General features: G+C 39.3%; 1 protein-coding gene across 12 annotated transcripts in view; it reads right to left on the bottom strand.

Moving 5' to 3' along the window:
* Window positions 1-21,836, bottom strand: part of LRRC7 (leucine rich repeat containing 7) — a 625,380-nt gene that overhangs the window by 145,855 nt on the left and 457,689 nt on the right. For all 12 annotated transcript variants that reach the window (XR_008630218.1, XR_008630219.1, XR_008630221.1 and 9 more), the window contains exons 11-12: window positions 19,206-19,278; window positions 749-878 (exon numbers count right to left, since the gene is read on the bottom strand). Coding sequence is in view for 8 of the 12 variants with exons in the window: in XM_055138674.1 (XP_054994649.1) it covers window positions 749-878; window positions 19,206-19,278 (203 nt within the window). In the remaining 4 variants the exon portion in view is untranslated. The remainder of the gene's footprint in view (window positions 1-748; window positions 879-19,205; window positions 19,279-21,836) is intronic.

The following is a 21,836-nucleotide window of genomic DNA, read 5'->3' on the forward strand; positions in this document are numbered from 1 at the left end:
AGTTAAAATGAATACTAAGACATCTATGTTAGTAATGAAAGATTGTATAGATGAAAGATTTAATCTTGATAATAATGATATTTCCTTCACCAAATTTAACTTCATGTTATATTTGTCTTCTTACTCATAAATTTTGGCTCTAAATAATGATATACTGATTATTGTTCCTTCATTATGTAACTGTTTAGTGGAAAATATAAAATTAAAAACTACTTTACAATTTTTTGTTAACATAAATAAAATCCCATTTAAAGATAAAACTATCAGAACTTCTTGATAAATTAATATAGTACAGGATACTTAAAAATATTTGCATAATTTTTTTTTACTTCAGAAGTATAAATATAATGACCCAAACATGTTATTTATAACTGTTTTAAGCAAAATAACATAAATTAAATTAGATAAATTTATATCCTTTACACGAAGATATTTTATTACTTTGTTTGCAATGCTCAAGTCAAATGCATTTTCTGGGTTGAACATAAGAACTTAGAACTTAGTTTGAACATTGTATAACTGAGACTTTAACCTGAAAGCTTTGTAACTTTCCACATGGTGAATCAATAAAAGAATTAAAAAAAAAAAGAAGAACTTAGAACTTAGAAGAGAACAACCAAATATATGTTTAGGTAATCCCTATGTATAGTCCCAACTAAGCTCACAAATTCACATGCCGTTGCAGCTGTTAAGATGTCATGCTAAACATTCCTTAAACTTAATTGACAAAAATAAATTTATTTCTCACTTCTCTGGGTAATTCTGGAAGAAAATTCTCGTCGACTGCTAATGTCCGGAGACTATGAAGATAGCCAATAGTGGAAGGCAGGGACTCCAGCTCATTACAGCTACAGTCGAATTCTTCTAACAAAGATAAACTAAAAAGTCGAACAGATTTGTTAGACATTTGAAAGGGTCACATGACAAGTTTTGGAAAAGTCATAATCAAAATTTTTCAAATGAAGGTTATTTATTGATTCACTGTTTTCTAGTGAGTACAGCTCAACAAATGGCTCCATATTTCAGTACTAGTTTACTAATAAATATGGTAAAATGAATATGGCCTATTTTCTCTCTTTCTAAAGGCACCAGTCAATGAACCAATCCACTGGAAGAGAAAGAAGGTCGTGCCTGTGTTTTTTTTTTTTTATAAACTTGGACGTCATTTCCAGCCAGATGTTCGTGATCTTTATCCTTGGTCTGAGGGGGCGTTGGTGGAAGGGGGAAATAGAATGGTCTGGAGGGGCAGGTGCAAGATAGAGAGTAGAAGAGAGCAAACCATTAACAACAAAAACACTGATTAAAATGCTTATATTTTATGAATAAAAATAGAAAATCTTGTGCTCCTGAGGAAGCTACCATTTTCCTATCCATTTCGTGATATTGCAGGAAAGCGGCAGGGGCCCCGGGTGTGGGTGGTGGGGAAGCTTGGCTCCCAATGCAGAAGAGACAGCTCTCCTCTCTCTCTGCTCCTCTCTCGGCTTGTGCTTCTGTAGCAGAAGTTACAGACAGAGATGTCTGCCCAGAGATGCATTTTGTTTCGCTGTCACTGTCACTGTCATCCTCTTGCTCATTGATTTGCTCAAGTGGGCACCAGTAACGTCTCCATTGGGAGACTTGTTACTGTTTTTGGCATATCAGGTATACCACGGGGAGCTTGCCAGGCTCTGCCATGGGGGCGAGATATTCTCGGTAGCTTGCCGGGCTCTCCAAGAGGGGTTGGAGGAATCGAACCCGGGTCAGCTGCATGCAAGGCAAACGCCCTACCCACTGTGCTATCGCTTCAGCCCTTGTTTGGCTGGCTCAGCATTTTATGGAGCAGAAGACTCAGACCTTTGATGTCTCTTGGAAAAGATAACCATCAGCAGTAGTTGGTCTGTAGTCTTCTAGGATGAACGGACGCCTTTCCCCACTCTTCTCGTCCCCAGCCTCCATCCTTCCCCTGCTCTTTTCTAGCTCTCCAGAAAGGGAGAGAAGTCATACACTTTCCCGTTATTGCAAGAAAAACCAGACATTTCCATGCCAGCTTGGAGCAAGCTGAGAAAGACCAAGGGCGTCTTGCAGAATAAACCCAAACTCGATTTAAGTTTTTATGAATGTGTTAATATTATTAGTCATTCTCATGCATATCATTGCTATTTTCATAACAGGATGAACTACCCCAGACACTGTCCAGGGAAGAATGAATTTGAATTAGCTAGAACAAGGTTGGAATATCAACTTTTTTTTTTTTTCTGTATCTTGATTGAAACAGGCTGGATTGAATGCACGCTACTCCCACTGTTTAGTTAGCAAGTGAACATAGAAATTAAGAATTTTGTGTTGCGATTTGGGGGCCATACCATACTGACTCCTGACTCTGTGCCCAGGGATCACTGTTGGCAGGATTGGAGGACCATTTAGGGGATCAAACTCATGTCAGACCCACGCAAGGCAATCACCTTACCTACTGTGCTATCTCTCCAGCCCGAGAGAATAGATTTGTTTACTATGTTGTCACTTACCAGATGTATTATTTTGTGTATCAGAAAATGAAACCAAGAACACAGAAGGGCTGATTTTATTGAACTGCCAGGCAAGGAAATATGGGGAAGAAATTTCACTGAGCAGTGCTGTGGGGGGTGCGGGAAGGAACTCAGAATCCAAAGGGGGTGGCGGTGAGAGTGAGTTGTAGCCATTTAGCATGAAAAATGGCTTGCTGGTAGGGGTGGAATTAGGCCACAAGTCCTATTGTCTATGGGTGGGAAAGAATCAAATTCTACTAGGTCCGGCCTGACCCTGGCCAAGGTACCACATCAGTCACGAGCGTCACAGTTCCAGCTGGATGAATGAGGAGCTGGATGCACACTCAGCTGGATGGATGTCCACCAGATGTGCAGAGTCAGACTTCTGGAGGCAGGCGCTGCTTACCCTGTAACATTTTCTTGACACAGAGAATCATACACCTTTTCTCTTAGCTCTACTTTCTTTGTGTTTGCAATAAGGATTTTGATAACTCCCCCAGTATGTAGCAGCTGAGGATTTCATGAATTATAAGAACCCAGCACAGCAACTGACAGATATACATAGATTATATACATATAACATGTATATTATATATATGTAGCATCTATGTAGTGTATGTCTCCTCTTTCTGCTAGCAATCTTGTAATTAGATTCTTTGAGGCCCCTACATGCAGAAGTATAATAGCATATATCCGGGTGCCCAGGAAATAGGACAAGAATCAATGTAAGCGGAGAAACCTAGTCAAAGCGTGTATCTTAAGAAAAGAATGCCTAACAGAGTATCTTACATGTATGATGCTGTCAGTAAATTTGGCAGGATTGAATAAAAGAGGTTTCTAGTGATGGTTTGGGTCAAATAACTCTGCAGATTCCATAAAAGTATCAGTGATCTTACAAAACAAGATTTCAGATCTATCTGCAGAGGCAGAAGTCAAAGAATGAAAGAATTAGAACTGGAATGAAGGTTTATTTTGAGAGGGCGTCCACGGAGGTGAAGTGATTCTTAGGTGACAGTCAGGCTATCCTTACTAGCATAGGTCCCACAGACACACATTCAAGGACCATGGTTTCGTTAAGCAACTAGCCTCCAACAATGTGGCTTCAATTTCAGTGCTCTCCCTCTAGTAATGCAAGCTGCTATCTCAAGTATGTTGCTGCCAACTGTTCGCTCCCCAAGTGACAATGGAAAGGATGCATAAGATGATGACCAGGAATGGCCGTAGCTCTTGTTTCAAAGTCTGTCAATGACCTGTTGCTGCATAGCCCCCCCTCCGCCTACACACAGATGGTATATCACGCAATTTTGTGACCTCTTGTAAATCAGCAGTAGAAAGAGACTATAAGCAAAGTCATTTGACACAAGGTAGGACTGCGGTTGGATAATGCTTTTAGTCACTCTTTTCCTCTGGGGGATTTGAATAAAAATGCAAAAATGGCAATAACTTAAAGATACTGATCACAGGTCTTGGATATCTCAGTGGTTTAGAGGTGAGGTAATTATGCATATCAAAGCCAGGAGTTGGCACTATTATGAACACATGACCCCAAATACAATAAGGACATTTTTTTTTTCAGAAATGAAAAGAGATGTAAGAGTGATAGTACTGTGAGTAGGGTGTTTGCCTTGCATGTGGCTGACCAGGGTTTGTTCCCTGGCAGACCATATGGTCCCCAGAACAACACCAGAAATAATTCCTGAGTGCAGATCCAGGAGTAACCCCTGAGCATCTCTGGGTATGGTCCAACAACAACAACAACAACAATAACAACAACAAAATAACATAAAAAAGAAAAAGAAAGGACCAGAAAGATATCACAGTGTGTAAGGCTCCTGCCTGGCATACAGCCTAACCCTAGTTTGATTCTTAGTATTGCATATGGTTTCCAGAGACCCAGAAGAAGTGAACCCTGAGCACAGAGCCAAAGGTAAGCCCTAGAAGATGAGTGTGGCTCCCAAATCAAAGTACAAAGATAAACAAACAAACAAATATCAGAAACATTCATTTGCTAAGGAGGTGGGTTGGGGACAGGGAAGGAACCTTGGATAATCAGAAGGGAATATTGACACTAGTGGTGGATTTGGAGCTAGAACATTGAATATCCCAAACTCTGTTTTATTAAAAGCTTTGTGAATCACAGTGGCTAAGTGAGATACATTTTAAGGTAATGATCCAGAGACTCACAAATGAATCTCAGAAGATGGTAGCTCACCACAGAGATGTCCCCGGACCCCGTGCAGAGCTGATTTTACTGAGGCGCCTCAGATGAAGAGGGATTCCCTCTCTTTACCTACTCCAGATGAACCCCGGTGGTCATATCTCTCCAGAAGAAAAACCCAGGTACGCGGGACCAGTGACTGAAAACTCCAGGCCACATGGAGGCGGGTATAGGATATCCCTTCGCATCCCCTCACCCATCTGGTATCCTGACTGTCATGCCCATGAGATACATTTAAAAACGTGCCCTTTATCACCAAGAACAACTTCATTTGTCCATCCAATGGATCAAGGAGTTATTTAAACGAGAGTCTTTAGTTTTGCACAGACTTCTGAATGGGTAATCAATCATGCAAACTTATAGTTTCTGTAGCTGAGTTTGGGAAGAAATATAGAGTATTAAATTGACAACATTCAAGCATCCTGATAGGAAGTAACAACAAACAGTAGGTATTCGGTATAGCTATAATTGTCTTGTATTGTGCATACCTGCAGAACTAGAATCGAATACAGAGTTTTAGCAGAGAATGTTGACCATGAGAAAGTTGCCTGATACTACTGGAGAAACTGTCAATATAGTGCCAGAATTACTTTAGGCAAACCTGTTGACACCATTGAAGAAATGATGTCATTGACACCATTGACATCTTAACACCATTAAGTCATCCCAGAGGAAGTGACACTGACAATAAACTTTACATTAAAGGAGCTCCCAGAGAGATTTTATGGCACTGAAAGCACAAAGGATAAAAGTTTGAAATTGGAACCAAACTTTAAAAGATATGTGACAATGTAGTAGTGCCAGAAAAATATGCTGCTCAAGGGGACCAGAGCAATTTTGCAGTGGGTACGATATTTGCCTTGCACACAAACCAGCTGACACCACATATGGTGCCCCTGAGCCCTGCCAGGAGTGACCCCTGAATGCAGAACCAGGAATAACCCCTGAGAATTGCCAGATGTGACTTCCCAAATAATAAAAAAAATTATGTTCTGTATTATTACTGATGAAAAGAAGGCAGGCACTGTTCAAATGAATCTTGTTACCTTATTTTTTAAACAAACATGAAAATACTCCAATTATTGATACTCCAAGGTTTTAAATGACATTGAGAGAAAAAAACTGAAAATATCATAAACTAGCAGTGTTCTCTTATTGTTATACTGAGTTTCCCAAGCTACTGATCCATGAGACTTACTTTATAAAATACCTGCCAAAAATCCCACACATTGTTTGTTTTCAGAGATATAATTTAGGAATCACTGGCCTTGATTTTAGGTGTACTAAGGTTTTTAATATAGAGGAAGAAATATCAATGGTATGGGTAAATAGAAGGGAGAACTGAATTTTAAAAATCCAGTAAACAGAGGCTGGAGTGATAGTTCAATGGGTAGGGCATTTGATAGGCATGCATCAGACCAGGGTTCCATCCCTGGCATCCCAGATGGCTCCCTAGCACCACCAGGAATAATTTATGAGTGCAGAGCCAGGAGTCACCCCTGAGCAGAGCCAGGTCCAAAAACAACCAAACAAATAAATAAACAAACTCATGTAAACATATTTCTTTAATCCAAACTCTAGAAATTCTAATGATCTAAGTCAATAATTTTGTGCCTTATGAGACTAAGGCATTTCTTTTTAAGCTAAGACTTAGCTTAAAAAGAAATCACTGAGTAAATGAGATGTTTTCATTTATTAACATACTTAACCTTCAGAACATTCTCTGGAGGTATGCGGGATTATTAGGATTTCCATGTTGCCGAGGGGGAAACTCATCCCCATGTTACTAGCAGCATGTGAGAGGGATAGAGGGATTTCAGAGCCAAAGAAACCAACCACTATGGCAAATACCTTCCTTAAGGCAGCTTCACGTGAGGTCAGTAGTCAGCTAATACAGTGGAACAGAGGATAGCCTATTAAATGGGGGGAATAAATAGGTGGGCCACAAGTAACATAATGAATAACATAAAATCGGTGGTGGGGGGATTTGGGGCACTTTATAGTGAGGTGTGGCCCTTAGGATGGGGGGGCTCTAGATGTGACTCTCAGCATCAGGGCTGACACTTAAATTCAAGATATGGATATGGATTTTTTTGGTGATATGGATTAGCTGTGGTGGTGCCAGGGTTATATGGGCCATTCCAGTGATGCTGGGGATCTTAAAAACCATACCTAGTGATGCCCAGGGGATCATATAGGATGGGAATTGTAGTGCGGCTGGGTAGAGTACATGTTAGACACTCGCTCTAACTACAGTACTATCTCCCAGCCCTGCAATTTCTCTTTGTTTGGCCATTCTTTATTTAACTCAACTCATCAAGTATATTACAGCATTAAAAAAATTAGTATATTGGGCGAGAGAGATAGTACAGGGGTTAAGATGCTTGCCTTGCATGTGGTGGACCTTGATTTGATTCCTACACCTATATGCTCTCCCAACTACTCCCAGGTCTCAGAAATGACCCGGAAAGAACCCTTGGTATGGTCCCAACCCCCTGAATCCCAATTGATGTAGTTTTTGCCATATAAATGACATGGAAATATTGGTATGCAGGAGGCTTTCTTAATGTGATGACGTAAGTTAGACAAGACCTGTCATCATTTTACTGTCGAAACCATAATGTGATAGAGAATGGGTCTTCAAGCTTTTAAAGTCTTGGAATCCCACCACTGTGCTCTTAAAAATACATACATAATTACATATGTATAACATCTAGGGTCATACCTTTACACTGGCCATTCATGCTGGCAGACTTGTCCACCATTTTCCAAGTCATTAAAATCCACCCAATTCTCTTCTACCTCATGTAGGTCTCACTGTCTTTCGGGGCAGAATTCGCCCGTATCCTGCCTTCCATTGCTTGCATTTATACCCTCTGCTCAGAACCCCCAGATCCTCACACAGCATACATCTAACCCCCCTTCGATGAGCGCCCAGATCCTCACACATTTATACCCCTTGCTATGAACCCACGGACTTGGGTCAACTCTTCTTCCCCCAGAACTTCATAAAATTAGTAGCTCAACCTTTAGTCCATCCACCTTTTCCCCAAAAGAACCCTCCCAGGGCACTGGTGGGGGGGGGGGGGAAGAAATTGGAGAGTCTTAAATGGCAGCTAAAGGAGAGAGGGAGCCCGGATGGCCTCAAAATGAGCCCTGGAATTCACAGCAGTTCACAAAATCACAAACCAGGAACAAAATAGTCCCTGGAGAGGCTTGGCAAGGAAAGCAAAGAGCTACATTCTCGGCTGAATCCCCCAGGGGGCTCCCAAGGGGACAAACTACCAAGATCCACTCTCAGATCCCTGCAAACACACCGGGGAAGCAGCAGAGAAGCCAATCCAGCTTAATGAGTGAAGATAATAGCAGCTCCCGAGGCTCCCCCAGTACCTACGAGCTCTATATCCTCTCAGATAATGGCTTCAGAGACATCCTGATGAGGTGATTTAATGATTGCCAAGAAAGGATTGCACGGGTGGTCCACAGAGGACAAGGAAGTATGAGAGTGGCAACGAGAAAACTACAATCAGAAGTGACAAGTATACGATGGAGATGAACTAAAAAATACTCAGTGGAAGGCCTCAGCAACATCGCAAAGGCAGCTGAGGGAAAAATCAGGGACTCAAAAATGAGATACAGAAGACATTCAGAAAACAGCAAATTTTAACCCATCTTTCCTTTGCCATGTGTAAACTTAAAAAAAGCTTTTTTGTTTTATTTTTGGGTCATACCTGGTGATGCTCAGGGGTTACTCCTGGCTCTGCACTCAGGAATTACTCTTGATGGTGCTTGGACCATATAAGACTCCTTTTGGACTTCAGTTCTAAGCATTTTAAGAAATAATATTGGGTTGTCCTTTCTCCTCCAGCAGGGAGCTTAGGTTTATTGAGTTACCCCCACCACAGTGCTTCTGTGGCACACCCAATTCCAGTAGGCACTCCCAATCCTCTGTGTTTATTTCCTTTGTGCTCTTCTTCCCCTATCTATTAATCATTTATAATCCCAAATCAGACCCTGTAGCTTGTAGGTTAAATCTTCTGAAGGCTCTGGATTGTATATGTATAAGTCACTGTCACTGTCACTGTCATCCCGTTGCTCATCGATTTGCTCGAGCAGGCACCAGTAACGTCTCCATTGTGAGACTTGTTTGTTACTGTTTTTGGCATGTTGAATACGCCACGGGTAGCTTGCCAGGCTCTGCCATGTGGGCAAGATATTCTCGGTAGCTTGCTGGGCTCTCCAAGAGGGGCAGAGGAATTGAACCCGGGTTGGCCGCGTGCAAGGCAAATGCCCTACGACTGTGCTATTGCTCCAGTCCATATGTATTAGTAAATGAAATATTTCTTTTCTCTTTCCTTTATGTTCTTTGCATAGTTTATTTTAGTGCAATGTTCTTTTTGTATAGACACAGGAAGACAATGCTATGCTTTTGTAATTTGGGAGTTAATTGATTCCAAATAATATTTACTCCAGGCATTGGTCATATTTACTTGACTTAAGCCTCAGTTACCTTAGTTCCTAACATCCCAAAAGGGAGGGTCCTGGCTAGGAATTGGATAGAACGAGGGCAAGCTGTAAGCTACCCTGGCATCAAAAAGGGACAGTCTAAACACCATAAAAAGATTAATAAGTTAAGGGCACGGTCATGGAACCAACTCTGTCATGACCCCCAAAGAAGTAACTGAATAAGGACCCTACTGGGGTTAGCAATGACTTACCTGTCCTGAGGACTATAATCTGGGATACATAATGAGATGTCCCCAGGAAGAACTACCCATTGAGCTTAATATATCTCTTACTGTGTTTATACAAAATGACTAGAAATATTATTAAGAAGTAAATTTAAGGTGTCTAAATGAATATGGGCTAAGGAAAGGAGAAAGCAAACCATACACCCTTAGATGGAATTCTGCACTTGGGCTGATCTCCTAGCAGGAATTTAGAGTGCTGAGTACCCAAATGACATTTTGTCCTTGAGTTAATCCCCTAGAAGAACTTCCCCTGAAGGAAGGGCTTTACATCTGTTCATTATTTATGATAATGTTCAACCACACCTGTGTATAACTGCGATCCCTAGCCATTCACGATTTTTCTATAACTAACCTGTGAGAGTTGAATAAACAGCCACTGATTACCAACCAGCCTGGTGGCCACTGCTCCCTCCTTTGTTCGTTCATCTGTCATTGGCTGTCTGGGGGTGAGGTAGTGGTGGGGACAGTAATAGGCCCGAAAGTACCAGGGGACCATTGGGTCACTGAGGGTGGGATGGTGACCACCTGCTGTAATAGTGACAGACTCTGGGTATTGAACCTGGGTCAGCTAGATGCAAGGCAAATACCCTACCCACTGTCTATCTCTCCAGCTCCCATAAACCCATGTAGTCCCATTTTTAAATTTTCATTTCTATTGTCTGCCAAAAGAATAATGTCATTGAAACCACCTTTGAGGTCCAAATCCTACAGTGTTCTCCTTAAACAACTTACTACTGAACCACCCAGGGGTTAAAGAGAAAATCTAGAAGACATCAAAAGATTCCAGAAAACAGATGAGAATAAAACTTGAGTTACCAGACATATGGAAGATAATAAAATTGGCTTTAAGAGGGAAATTTATAGCAATGCAAACATTCATCAGAATGAAAGAAAGGGCTGAAACAAGCATTAATAGCATCACCTATGTTAGAAAAAGACCAACCTACACAAAAACAAGCAGAGGGAAGAAAGTAATAAAACTTAGAGAAGAAATTAAAAAAACCCTCAAAAGATCAACAAAACAAGAGCTTATTTAAAAAATTGACAAACTATGTGCTAAATTCGCAGAGAAAACTCTAATAAACTAAATAAAAAATGAAAGGCAAGACATTATAATACACCCCACAGAAATTCAAAGGATGATCAATGATTATTATAAAAATCTTTATGTCATAAAATTGGAGAACCTAGAAAAAATGGGTAAATTTTTTGGCTCATAACCTTTTAATGCTGAATAAAGAAGAACAGACAAATTACTAGCAAGGAAATTGAAACGGCAATCAAAAGTCTCTCTCCAAGGAAAAACCAGGTCCAGATTGGTTTACTCGTGAGTTTTTCCAAACTGTTGAAGATTTACTTCCAATCCCTGTTAGGCGCTTTCAGAAAGTCCAATAAATTGGAATCTTCACAGTTTCTATGAGGCCAACATTATCCTGGTACTAAAAGCAGAGACATCATAAAAAAAAATGTGGATCTAGATTCATGATGAACATGAACTCAAAGTTCCTGCACAAAATATTTGTAAACCGATTCTAACAATACATCAAAAACTTCACACAAGCAGGATTTATTTCATGGATGTAAGGCTGGCTTAATATTCATAGGTCAATGATGCCGGATAACTGTCACTGTCACTGTCATCCCGTTCATCGATTTGTTCGAGCGGGCACCAGTAACATCTCCATTGTGACTTGTTACTGTTTTTGGCATATTGAATACGCCACGGGGGCTTGCCAGGCTCTGCCGGGATACTCTCGGTAGCTTGCCAGGCTCTCTGAGAGGGATGGAAGAATCAAACCCAGGTTGTCCATGTGCAAGACAAATGCTCTACCCGCTGTGCTATCACTCCAGCCAACAAAACATATAATTTGCAAGAAAATATACAAAGCATATAACCTTATCAATAAATTAAGGAAAAGCATTTGGAAAGATCTAACACCCATTGATGGCAAAAAATTCTCAACCGAATGTGAATAGAAGGAATTTTCTCAACATAGTTAAAGCCATATACCACAAACTCACAGCTAACATTGTTATGTAGTGGTTAAAAATTTAAATACTTTACTCTAAGACCAGGCACAAGACAAAACTGCTCTTGACACTATTATTTAACATAGTATTTGAAGTTCTTGGCATAGCAGTTAGGCAAAAAAGAGCTATTAGGAGGATTCATATTGGAAAAGAAGTCAAATTACTGAGGTTGGAACAATAACTGGGTGCGTGTCTTACAACCAACCCAGGTTTTATCCTTGGCACCAATATAGTCCCCTTAGCTTACCTGAACTTATCCCTAAGCACATAGCCAAGAGTAGACCCTGAGCACCACCACAGGAGACCGACCCCCCAAAACAAACAAAAACCCCCAACAACAAATATCCAAAACAAACAAACAAACAAACCCAAAATATCACTATTTGCAGATGACCTGATCCTATACTTAGAGAACCCTAGAGTCTCTAGAAGAAAGTCTATAGGAGAAAGAAATTTTAAAAAATTGTAATGAAAAATCATTCATAATTGTATCTCAAAAATAAATACATCCTGAGAATCAGCTTAACAAAAGAGGTAAAAGACTTATACAAAGAAGAGCATAAACCACTACTTAAAGAAATAAAAGAAAACAAGAAAATAGAAAAATCATTTGTTTGTGGATTGGAAGGATTGATATTGTCAAAATAACAATCCTTTTGAAAGCACTATATAGACTCAATGCAGCCACTATAAAAATATCCATGACAATTTTTAGATACATAGACCAAATGATGTTAAAATTTATATGGAGTTATAAATCTCCATGAATAGCCATCACAACGCTGGGAAAAGGTTATTGGGAGGCTTATCTTTCCCCAACATTAAATAATACTATAAAGCTATAGTAATAAAGATAGTGCAATACTGAAATAAAGGCAGACTCAGACAATTGAAATAGAATTGAGAGTCCAGAGACATCCGCATGTACAGGGACAGCTAATCTTTGACAAAGGAGCAAGAGTATGAAATGGAGCAAGGAAAGTCCCAGCAACAAATCCTGTTGGTAAAACTGGCCAGTGACATGTAATAAAATGAATTCAGACCCCTATCTCACACTATGCACAAAAGTCAATTAAAAATGAATTAAGGACTTCAACATCAGACCTACATACATCAATTATATTGAAGAAAACAAAAGTAGGACTTTTCATGACATTGAATCTAGAGTATTTTTCAATGACTTGATCCCAAGTAAATGGAAGCAAAGAAAAACCAATGGAATCACATCAAATCAAACTAAATGATGACCAGAATAAAAAGACACCACACACTAAGAGAAAATATTTGCCTACTACTCATCTGACAAATGATTAATATTCAAGATATAGATAGCATTAAGAAAACTTAACAACAACGACAACAAAAACCCATCAAAAAATGAAGTGAATATACAATTACTTAAGGAAGACATACAAATAGCTAATAGGCATATGAAAAAAAAGCTCTACCATTTATCATTAGGGACATTCAAGTCAAAACAATGAACTATCATCTCACACAAGTGACTCTGGCACTTATAACAAAGTATTGTGCAGATATGCAGAAAAATGAATCCTCATCTGCTGCTGGTTGGTGGGAATGTTAACTGGTTTAACCTCTTTGGAAAACAATATAGACACTTCTAAAAAGAAAAACTAAGAATTGAGCTCCCATATGACTCAGACATTCTGGTTCTTCGTAACTACCCCAAGGGTTCAAAACTGTGTTCCTAAGAGATGTTTGTTCTTGTTCATTGCAGCAATGTTCGCAGTTGCCAAAAATATGGAAACAACCCAAATGTTGAACAGATGATTAGATAAAGAAACTGTAGTATATATACACAATGGAATACTACTTGGCTAGAAGAGAAGATAAACTTCTGTTATTTTCCATTATGTGACTGGACCTATAGAACATTATGCTGAATGAAGTTAGTCAGAAGGAGAGGGGCAGATACAGAATGATCTCTCATATGTGGGATAAAAGAAACCTAGTATGGGAATAAAAATGACCAAAGGCAACACAACATAAGAACTTTTGTGTAGAAATTATGTTACCAAGGATCTAGGGCTAAGGGTTAAAGTGGGGGACACTAAGACAATGGTGGACAGAGATGGACACTCTTGTCAAGAATGTGTTGTTGGAATGCTTAATGTATGAAACCCTATTATTAGTATTATCAGTACTGTAAATTATGGTGCCTCAAACAAAATTTAAAAAAAAAACACCGATAAGATAAATAACTTATTCTTTTCTTTTCTTTCCTTTTTTTTTTTTTTGCTTTTTAAGTCACACCTGGCGATGCACAGGGGTTACTTCTGGCTTTGCACTCAGGAATCACTCCTGGCGGTGCTCAGGGGACCGTATGAGATGCTGGGAATCAAACCCGGGTCGGCCGCATGTAAGGCAAATGCCCTATCCACTGTGCTATCGCTCCAGCCCCAAGATAAATAACTGATGCAAATATCACTGTCACTGTCACTGTCATCCTGTTGCTCATCGATTTGTTCGAGCGGGCACCAGTAACATCTCACATTATGAGACTTATTGTTACTGTTTTTGGCATATCAAATACGCCACGGGTAGCTTGCCAGGCTCTGCCATGGGGGCGTGATACTCTTGGTAGCTTGCTGGGCTCTCTGAGAGGGGTGGAGGAATCGAACACGGGTCGACCAAAGGCGAATGCCCTACCGCGTGCTATCTCTCCAGCCCATATAAATATAATTTATATAAATTATTTTTACTGGTATCAACCATATTATAAATTAAAGGAGGAATTGAAATTATTCCTTCTTAACTAAAAAAGTTCATGATATGCTAAAGTGAAATTTTTATACAGAAGTAAGTATATTTTCAAAAAAACAGTGCGAAGAGTGGTTTTAATTTTTGCAATTATCTTTTACTGTTTGGCTTAAAAGAAGGTAACTATTCCCATATCTGCTAAAGTATTTGTCCTATTGTGATATGATATTTTGATTTGTTTTGATAAATATGCAGTTCCATGTAGATAAGTGGTTGAAAAATAAGGAGAATTTTAGCAGTATTTTTGGACAATTGTGCTTATTCTTTGGTATTGCACCAAAAATCAACAAATGGTAATTAACTCAGAGGACAACAGCACTATAGAAATTGAAGTAGTACCAATAAATTTTCTCAATTTTGATACTAGTACCTTAAAATCAACTGGTCTTTATTCATGCTTGATTTTATAGCCCATTTATTGGTCATTTGAAAAACGTTGTCTTGCTGAGTTATACAAATTTTCTAAATGTGGACACATTTCATAACACAGTTGATACGAATCACATTCATTAATATCACAGCAGCCTTACCAGAAAAAGCCTTTAAGTATTGGGAAGCTGTCAAGCTCACAGTAGCAGAGATAAATTTTCCAAATTGTAGTTTTTGCTTGTTAACTTGAATTTTATTGTCAGCACAAATGATGTCAGTTGTTTTCATTGAAGTGAAAAGCCCATTGTTTATTTCAATGAAACAAGTTCCAGAGACCCATCTTAATAACCACAGCTTGTCAGTGTTATTGTTTTTTTTTTTAAGTAGATTTTTCTTTTGATTTTTTGGCCACAACTACCTGTGCTCAGGGCTTACCCCTGACTCTTATTCAGAGTTACTCCTGGAAATGTTCAGGGGACTGGATCTATGTAGTGCTGTGTTTGAACTGAGGTCATATGCATGTAATTTTCCCTGTACTCTCTCCCCAGTTATTAAAAGTAGAGATTTTTTTTGAAACGTGGAGTTGGATACTTTAAACACTTATTCATTTATTTATTTGTCTGAATTTTTATATCTGAAATAAATAATAGTATATTTATGGCTATTCACAAAGTGCTATGTCAGAAAAGGTCTCCAACAAATTCCAGCAGTACTTCGTACTGTTCAGAGTATAAAATTTTTAAAAGCAAGTTTAGGTTCACATAAAAACTGAACAGAAATTATAGAGGGATTGAATAGTTAGTACAGCGAGTAGGACGCTTGCTTTATGCGAAGCTGACTTGGTTTGATCCCTGGCACCCTGTATGGTTTCGTGAGACACACCAGGAGTGATCCCTGAGTGCAGAGCCAGTAGTAAGCTCTGAGCACCAGTGGGTGTAACACCCCTCCAAAACACAAAACAAAACAAACCACCAAGAAAAATACAAAAACAAAAGAAGCTTTAGAGAAAGGCATAGAGAGTTCCCATATACTTCCCACTGCTTAAGTGGCAAGCTACCGAGAGTATCCCGCCTGCACAGCAGAGCCTGGCAAGCTCCCCGTGGCGTATTTGATACGCCCAAAACAGTAACAACAAGTCTCACAATGGAGACGTTACAGGTGTCCGCTCAAGCAAATTGATGAACAACGGGTCTACAGTGCTACAGTACTTAAGAAAAAAACACCATTGCATTAAAAAATGTATATTTTTATAACACTTTGCTTTTACTTTTTATAAAAATAAAGATAATGCTTAAAATGACTTAAAAATAAGATTCTTATTTTTTATTTCTTTAAACCAAAAATAAACCTTTGAGTTGAATAAATCCTTTTATCTTTTACACTTACTAAAGCAACGGCCAACATCCAGAGACTTAAAAGCAAGCTCCTAGAAGTGCGCGGCCGCTTTGCGGCCGAGCAATATCTTATAACCTACTTTTCCCTCTGGGGAGACTTGCAAGCTACTGAGAGATTCCTGCCCACATGGGACAGCCTCGCAAGCTTCCCATGGTGTATCTACATGCCAAAGCCAGTAACCAGATGAATCGCATTTCCGTGACCCTGAAAGAGCCTCCAATTCGGCATTGTTGGGAAGGCCGAGAAAAGAGAGGCTTCTAAAATCTCAGGGATGGGATGAATGTAGAGGTTACTGAGACTGCTCGAGCCACTCGACGATCAACGGGATTTTGTAATTCGTGATTCGTGATTACTAAAGCAAAATAATGACCATTAAAAAGGTGAAATGGTATAAAAATCACTTCAGTAACAGCTTTCCAATCAATTTGCATATTTCTGCTTTTTAAAACAAATATTTTGGTGTTTGGGCCATACCTGACAGTGCTCAGGGCATACTCTTGGAAGGGTTTGGGAGACCCTAGAGAATGCAAAGGAGCAAACCCAGGTTAACTGCATGCAAGGCAAGCATCCTACTTGCTATACTCTCTTTCTGGCCCTGCAATTTTCATTTTTAAGAAGAAACTTATTCAAACTAGTTTTTGTCTGTGTGTTTGTTGATTTCTTTGCCTATTTTCTTTTCTTTTTTTCTTTTTCTTTTCATTTTCTTTTTGGGTCACACCTGGAGATGCACAGGGGTTATTCCTGGCTCATGTACTCAAGAATTACTCTTGGCAGTGCTGAGGAGACAATATGGGATGCTGGGGATCGAACCCTGGTGGGCCATGTGCAAGGCAAATGCCCTACCCACTGTGCTATCGCTCCAGCCCCTCGTTGCCTATTTTAAACCTGTCTTCCTAGAGTGAAGTTTAAATAAGTTTATATGAGAAATGTGAACATAAGTGCAAAATATTACTGATAGCCTTATTGGGGATAAATGAGATTTAGTTCAGTTCCCTTGAGTATTGACCAGAGGAAGAAAGACTAGAACCTAACACCATCATTAAGTGAGAAGGTTCTTTTAAATGGCATCATCGAACTTTCAGGCCTGGTTAATTGAGTATTGCTGGGAGGAGCCTCTGGATTCTCTGAGCTCTGCTGGAGAGTTCTCCAGCCCTATACACAAATACAAAAATATTAAACCACAAGATATTAAAAAGGCATCAGGCTGATAATGATAAAGTTAATTATTTTTGTAAGTCCCAAAGAAAACAAATTATTTTAGAAAATGGGAATCATTGTAAACAGAAAATCACTGCATTATATAGACATTAAAATATGAAAAGTGGTTTCAGACTTGTCAAGCCTGTGTTCTCACTTGAACATATATCTTGATTGCTTGTATCAATATTTTTTTGCTTGGTTATTTCCACTCTGGAGAAGCCTGTATTCTTTCCTCAACAAGTATTTCTCACTTTCCCTACTCCCATAGCTTTCTAAATAAGTTTCAATAAAAACTTTCTTGCTTCAAAAAAACATTAACAGGGGCTGGAGCAATAGCACAGCGGGTAGGGTGTTTGCCTTGCACGCGGCCGACTCAGGTTTGATTCCCAACATCCCATATGGTTCCCTGGGCACCACCAGGAATGATTCCTGAGTGCAGAGCCAGGAGTAACCCCTGTGCATCACCAGGTGTGACCCAAAAGGCAAAAACAAACAAGCAAACAAACAAACAAAAAATATTAACAAACAGAAACAAAAGACTAAGTAATTTCAGGGGCTAGAGCTCTATATAGTGGGTAGGAAGCTTGCCTTACACATGCGAAGGCCTGGGTTTGATCCCCAGCACCCTATATGGCCCCTCAAGCACTGAGAGGAGTTGTCCTGATCGCAGAGTTAAGAGTATGTCTTGAGCACTGGTGGGGTGGTCCCCACGCTAACCCCCCACTGTGCAAAAAAGGAAGAAAGGAAGGAAGGGAAGAAGCAAGGAAGGGAGGGAAGAAGGGAGGAAGGAAGGGAAGGAAAGAAGGAAGGGAGGAAGGAAGGGAAGGAAGAAAGGAAGGGAGGAAGGAAGGAAGGAAGGAAGGAAGGAAGGAAGGGAGGAAGGAAGGAAGGAAGGAAGGAAGGAAGGAAGGAAGAGAGGGAGAAAGGAACTGTATTTGGAAACTGTATACCTATTTCATTTTTAATCACTTTTGCTTCCCATATCAATGTATTTACTTGTCAACTTGGGGGTGGGTGAGAAAGAACATGAAAACTCCTTTGGAATTGGTGACATTAGGTTGTGCAGTTTCTTACTCTGCTAATTAAATCTCATGGCTCTGTTGAAAAAAAAAAAGGTTTGGCTTCCCCTTTTCCAGCCACAGCTAGACCCAAATCTATAAAATCAAAATGTACATGACTCTTCACAGAGAGATACAGACAAGATCCCAGAAAGCAGCCTCACCAAGTTTTAGAATGAGGTAGCTTACTAATTTATCACAAGACAAAAGCATTTCATTTAGACATTGGTAATATACACATTAAAAAGTTATAAACCAAATGTTGATGACAATGTAAAATTGGAAAGAAATTGCTCTGAAATAAGTGGAATATATTTTTGTCCTTAAAAAGCTCTTTCATAATGAAGTTTTTAGAAATGTTAGCTAAAACTTCTAAAATCCATTAAATCTTGATAACTGTCAAACATTACTAATGGTAGTGCTAAAATGTATACTTTGGTGCCTTATAAAAACTGGTTTGATTTCAAATAAATAAGGTGCTATACTTAGCTCAAACATCAAATAAATAATCTTTGCAAAATTACTGGAAATAGTATAAATGAAGATCTGGGGAAGGTCAACTTATTTGTGAGTCATTGTTCAACATGTCACACAATATTATAGAGTTAGGTGCAATATTTAGATTAAAAACTACGATATATACATACCTTAATATAAATTGAGATATGTATATAAAATATATATTATATAATATTAATATAATATAAACAAAATTAATTGTTTATAATAATTAATTGTCAATGTTATTGTTAATTTAGTTGGATAGAAATATCCAGCTAGACAATATATCTGCTAGTTTTAGTATAGAATGCTTGAAGCAGAAATTCTTTTTTTTTTAACAACATATCCTTTGGTTTCTGGTTTTAAAGATGGACTAACATGGAACTTCGGCACTTACTTTCCGATTGTGTTGGGCAGCATCGTAAGTTGATTGTCATCTACCTTTAGAGTAGTTAGTTTTTTCAACAGTCCTAAAACAAAAGAAGACATTAATATTTAAAAGCAAACTTAGGACAGGAAATTCAAACAACACGAATTAGAGGGCTCACTTGTGATGAATGTTTTAATGTGAGTTGGCTGCACTCGGTAATATAAACATCCAAAATGATATTTGAGGGTTGTCTAATTCTGACCTTCCAGTTGTCCAAAATTTACTTAATTCAGTGGGAGTTCAAGTGAAGTTGGACAGACAAGTAAACAAAACAGAAGGCTCCATAGAAACCTGAGTTGACAGCAAAGTATCACATTCCTCCCCCCATTCTTTTAAATAAATTGTGCAGCAAATGAACCAGAGGGCATTTTTCAAGACATCTATGATTTAATACTTAAGTCATAAGTACTAATAACAAACATTCCTGTGTTATAAATTGAAAACAAATTTGAATGAAACCTAAGACTCAATAAATGGAAATGGAGATATTACAATGCAATGGTCAAAATTATGGACTTGGAAACTGACCACATATGGCCTCATATTCTCTTTGTTACCAACTTCGTTTGACTTGGAACAACATAGCACAAAGACTTGCAATTTTTAACAAACTGAGTAAGAACTGAAGTGACAACTATTTACCCTTTCACTGTTCTGTTTGATGAGTTACCTCCTCCTACCCCTTACTACTCACTCTTCTTAGTGTTTGTTACCCAAGAGACAATGAGTAATTAAAGAACAACTTCCTTAAATCAGCCAGATTCCAACCAAAAGCTTAACTAGCTAGTTAAGCCCCAAACAGGTCTTAACTAGCTAATATCCAAGGGTATAAAACATTAAATTGGTTTATTATTTGATGTTGGAAACAATGCAAAACTAGTTAGTCAACTACCAGGTTTGAAAAAAAATTGTTCTGATTTCTGTAATTGGTTTCATGATCAAATGGACTTGGAAATGCCAAGTTAGACAGATTTCTTTAATGAAGCTGTTAATGTGATAATTAACAGAACAGTGTGACTTCCCAAAGTGTTGTTGTGCATACAGGAGCACAGACTATTCTTGCAAAGCTTTTGGTTGGTGACTGTGCTGCCGGAAGTATAGCAATAGATCATGCCCACCCACCTCAAGTATTTTGAGCATTTAAAGGCAAAAAGAGTAAATCACAAAATGTCTGAAATAAGCTGCTGCTGCTTATTTGAAATTAGCTTGAAATCTAAGCTATGACCAGTTGCATATTTGTCAGAAGAACTCAGTCTATTCTAAGAACAAGAAATGTTATTACTGTCAGATAACGGTTAAAAAATATCTACAATCTGGGGGTGTGGTACCTCCAGCAAGTCAACATATACCTTCAGGGCAAGTGCATCAGCAGCCTGATGGTGCCTTCAGGCTTCTTGATAACCCAAAATTGCCGCTGTGCCTCTGGCTGGACCCAACAACTTGGAATCAAGTTTCCCGAGAAATTAAATGGTCGAAAGTTAGGTATATGGGAGTCACTCCCATAAACCAACTCTGGCTCAGCTATACGAGCTCATTTATTGGTCTTGCTTCTGAGACCATAAATAAATCTCGGAGACCAAAATCAGGCCATTTAAGTACACTAATGGCCATGATTGAGAGATTCACAAATGAATCCTTGGAGAGCAGCGTGTCTTCCAGGTCAACAGAGATGTCTCCCCACCCCGAGCCAGGCTGATTTCACCAGGGCACCTTGGAGGGGGGCAGGTGTGTCCCTCTGCATGCCCCAAATGAACCCCGGCAGCTGCAAAACCTCCAGAACCCAATCACCGCCACATTCACAGCAAACCCTCACAGGCTCATCTCAAGCCCCCCCCACATGAGAACGAATCAACTGGAAAACCCAGGTATGTGGGACCAGTGACTGAAATCTCCAGGCTTCCCCCATCTCCCTGCCCTTCCAGTTCCCTGGCAGTCACGCCCACGAACTGCCTCTAGGCACCATCTAAGTACACTAATGGCCACGATTCAGAGACTGACAAATGAATCTCAGAAGAGAGCAGGACTCCACAGAGATACCTCCGGACAGCAAATATTTAAAAATTTTCGAATTCCAGGAGTGCGCAGAAGCTTTTGCTGTTGTGCAACAGCTTATACTATTCATTGTATCACTGTCACTGTCATCACATTGCTCATCGATTTGCTAGAGCAGGCACCAGTAACGTCTCCATTGTGAGACTTCTTACTGTTTTTGGCAAATTGAATATGCCACAGGTAGCTTGCCAGGCTCTGCTGTGGGGGCAAGATACTCTCGATAGCTTGCCAGGCTCTCTGAGAGGGACAGAGGAATTGAACTTGGATTGGCCGCGTGCAAGGCAAATGCCCTACCCACTGTGCTATTGCTCCAGTCACTCATACTATTCATAATAAGAAATACAAAATAAGTTACTTAGCATCTGTGTATGGGGCAGGCTTGGGTGGTGATGGGAAAATTAGAAATAATGGTGGTGGGAAAGTGTAATGGTGGTTGATTGGTGTTGAAATATTGAATGCAAGCAATTATTGTGAACAACTTGCTGAAAATAAAATTAAAAATTAAAAAAACCCTACAATCTGTGGATGTTAATATTTCATTTCATG

Source organism: Sorex araneus, chromosome 5 (genome assembly GCF_027595985.1).
Source record: "Sorex araneus isolate mSorAra2 chromosome 5, mSorAra2.pri, whole genome shotgun sequence".
In the NCBI taxonomy this organism is placed as follows: domain Eukaryota; kingdom Metazoa; phylum Chordata; class Mammalia; order Eulipotyphla; family Soricidae; genus Sorex; species Sorex araneus.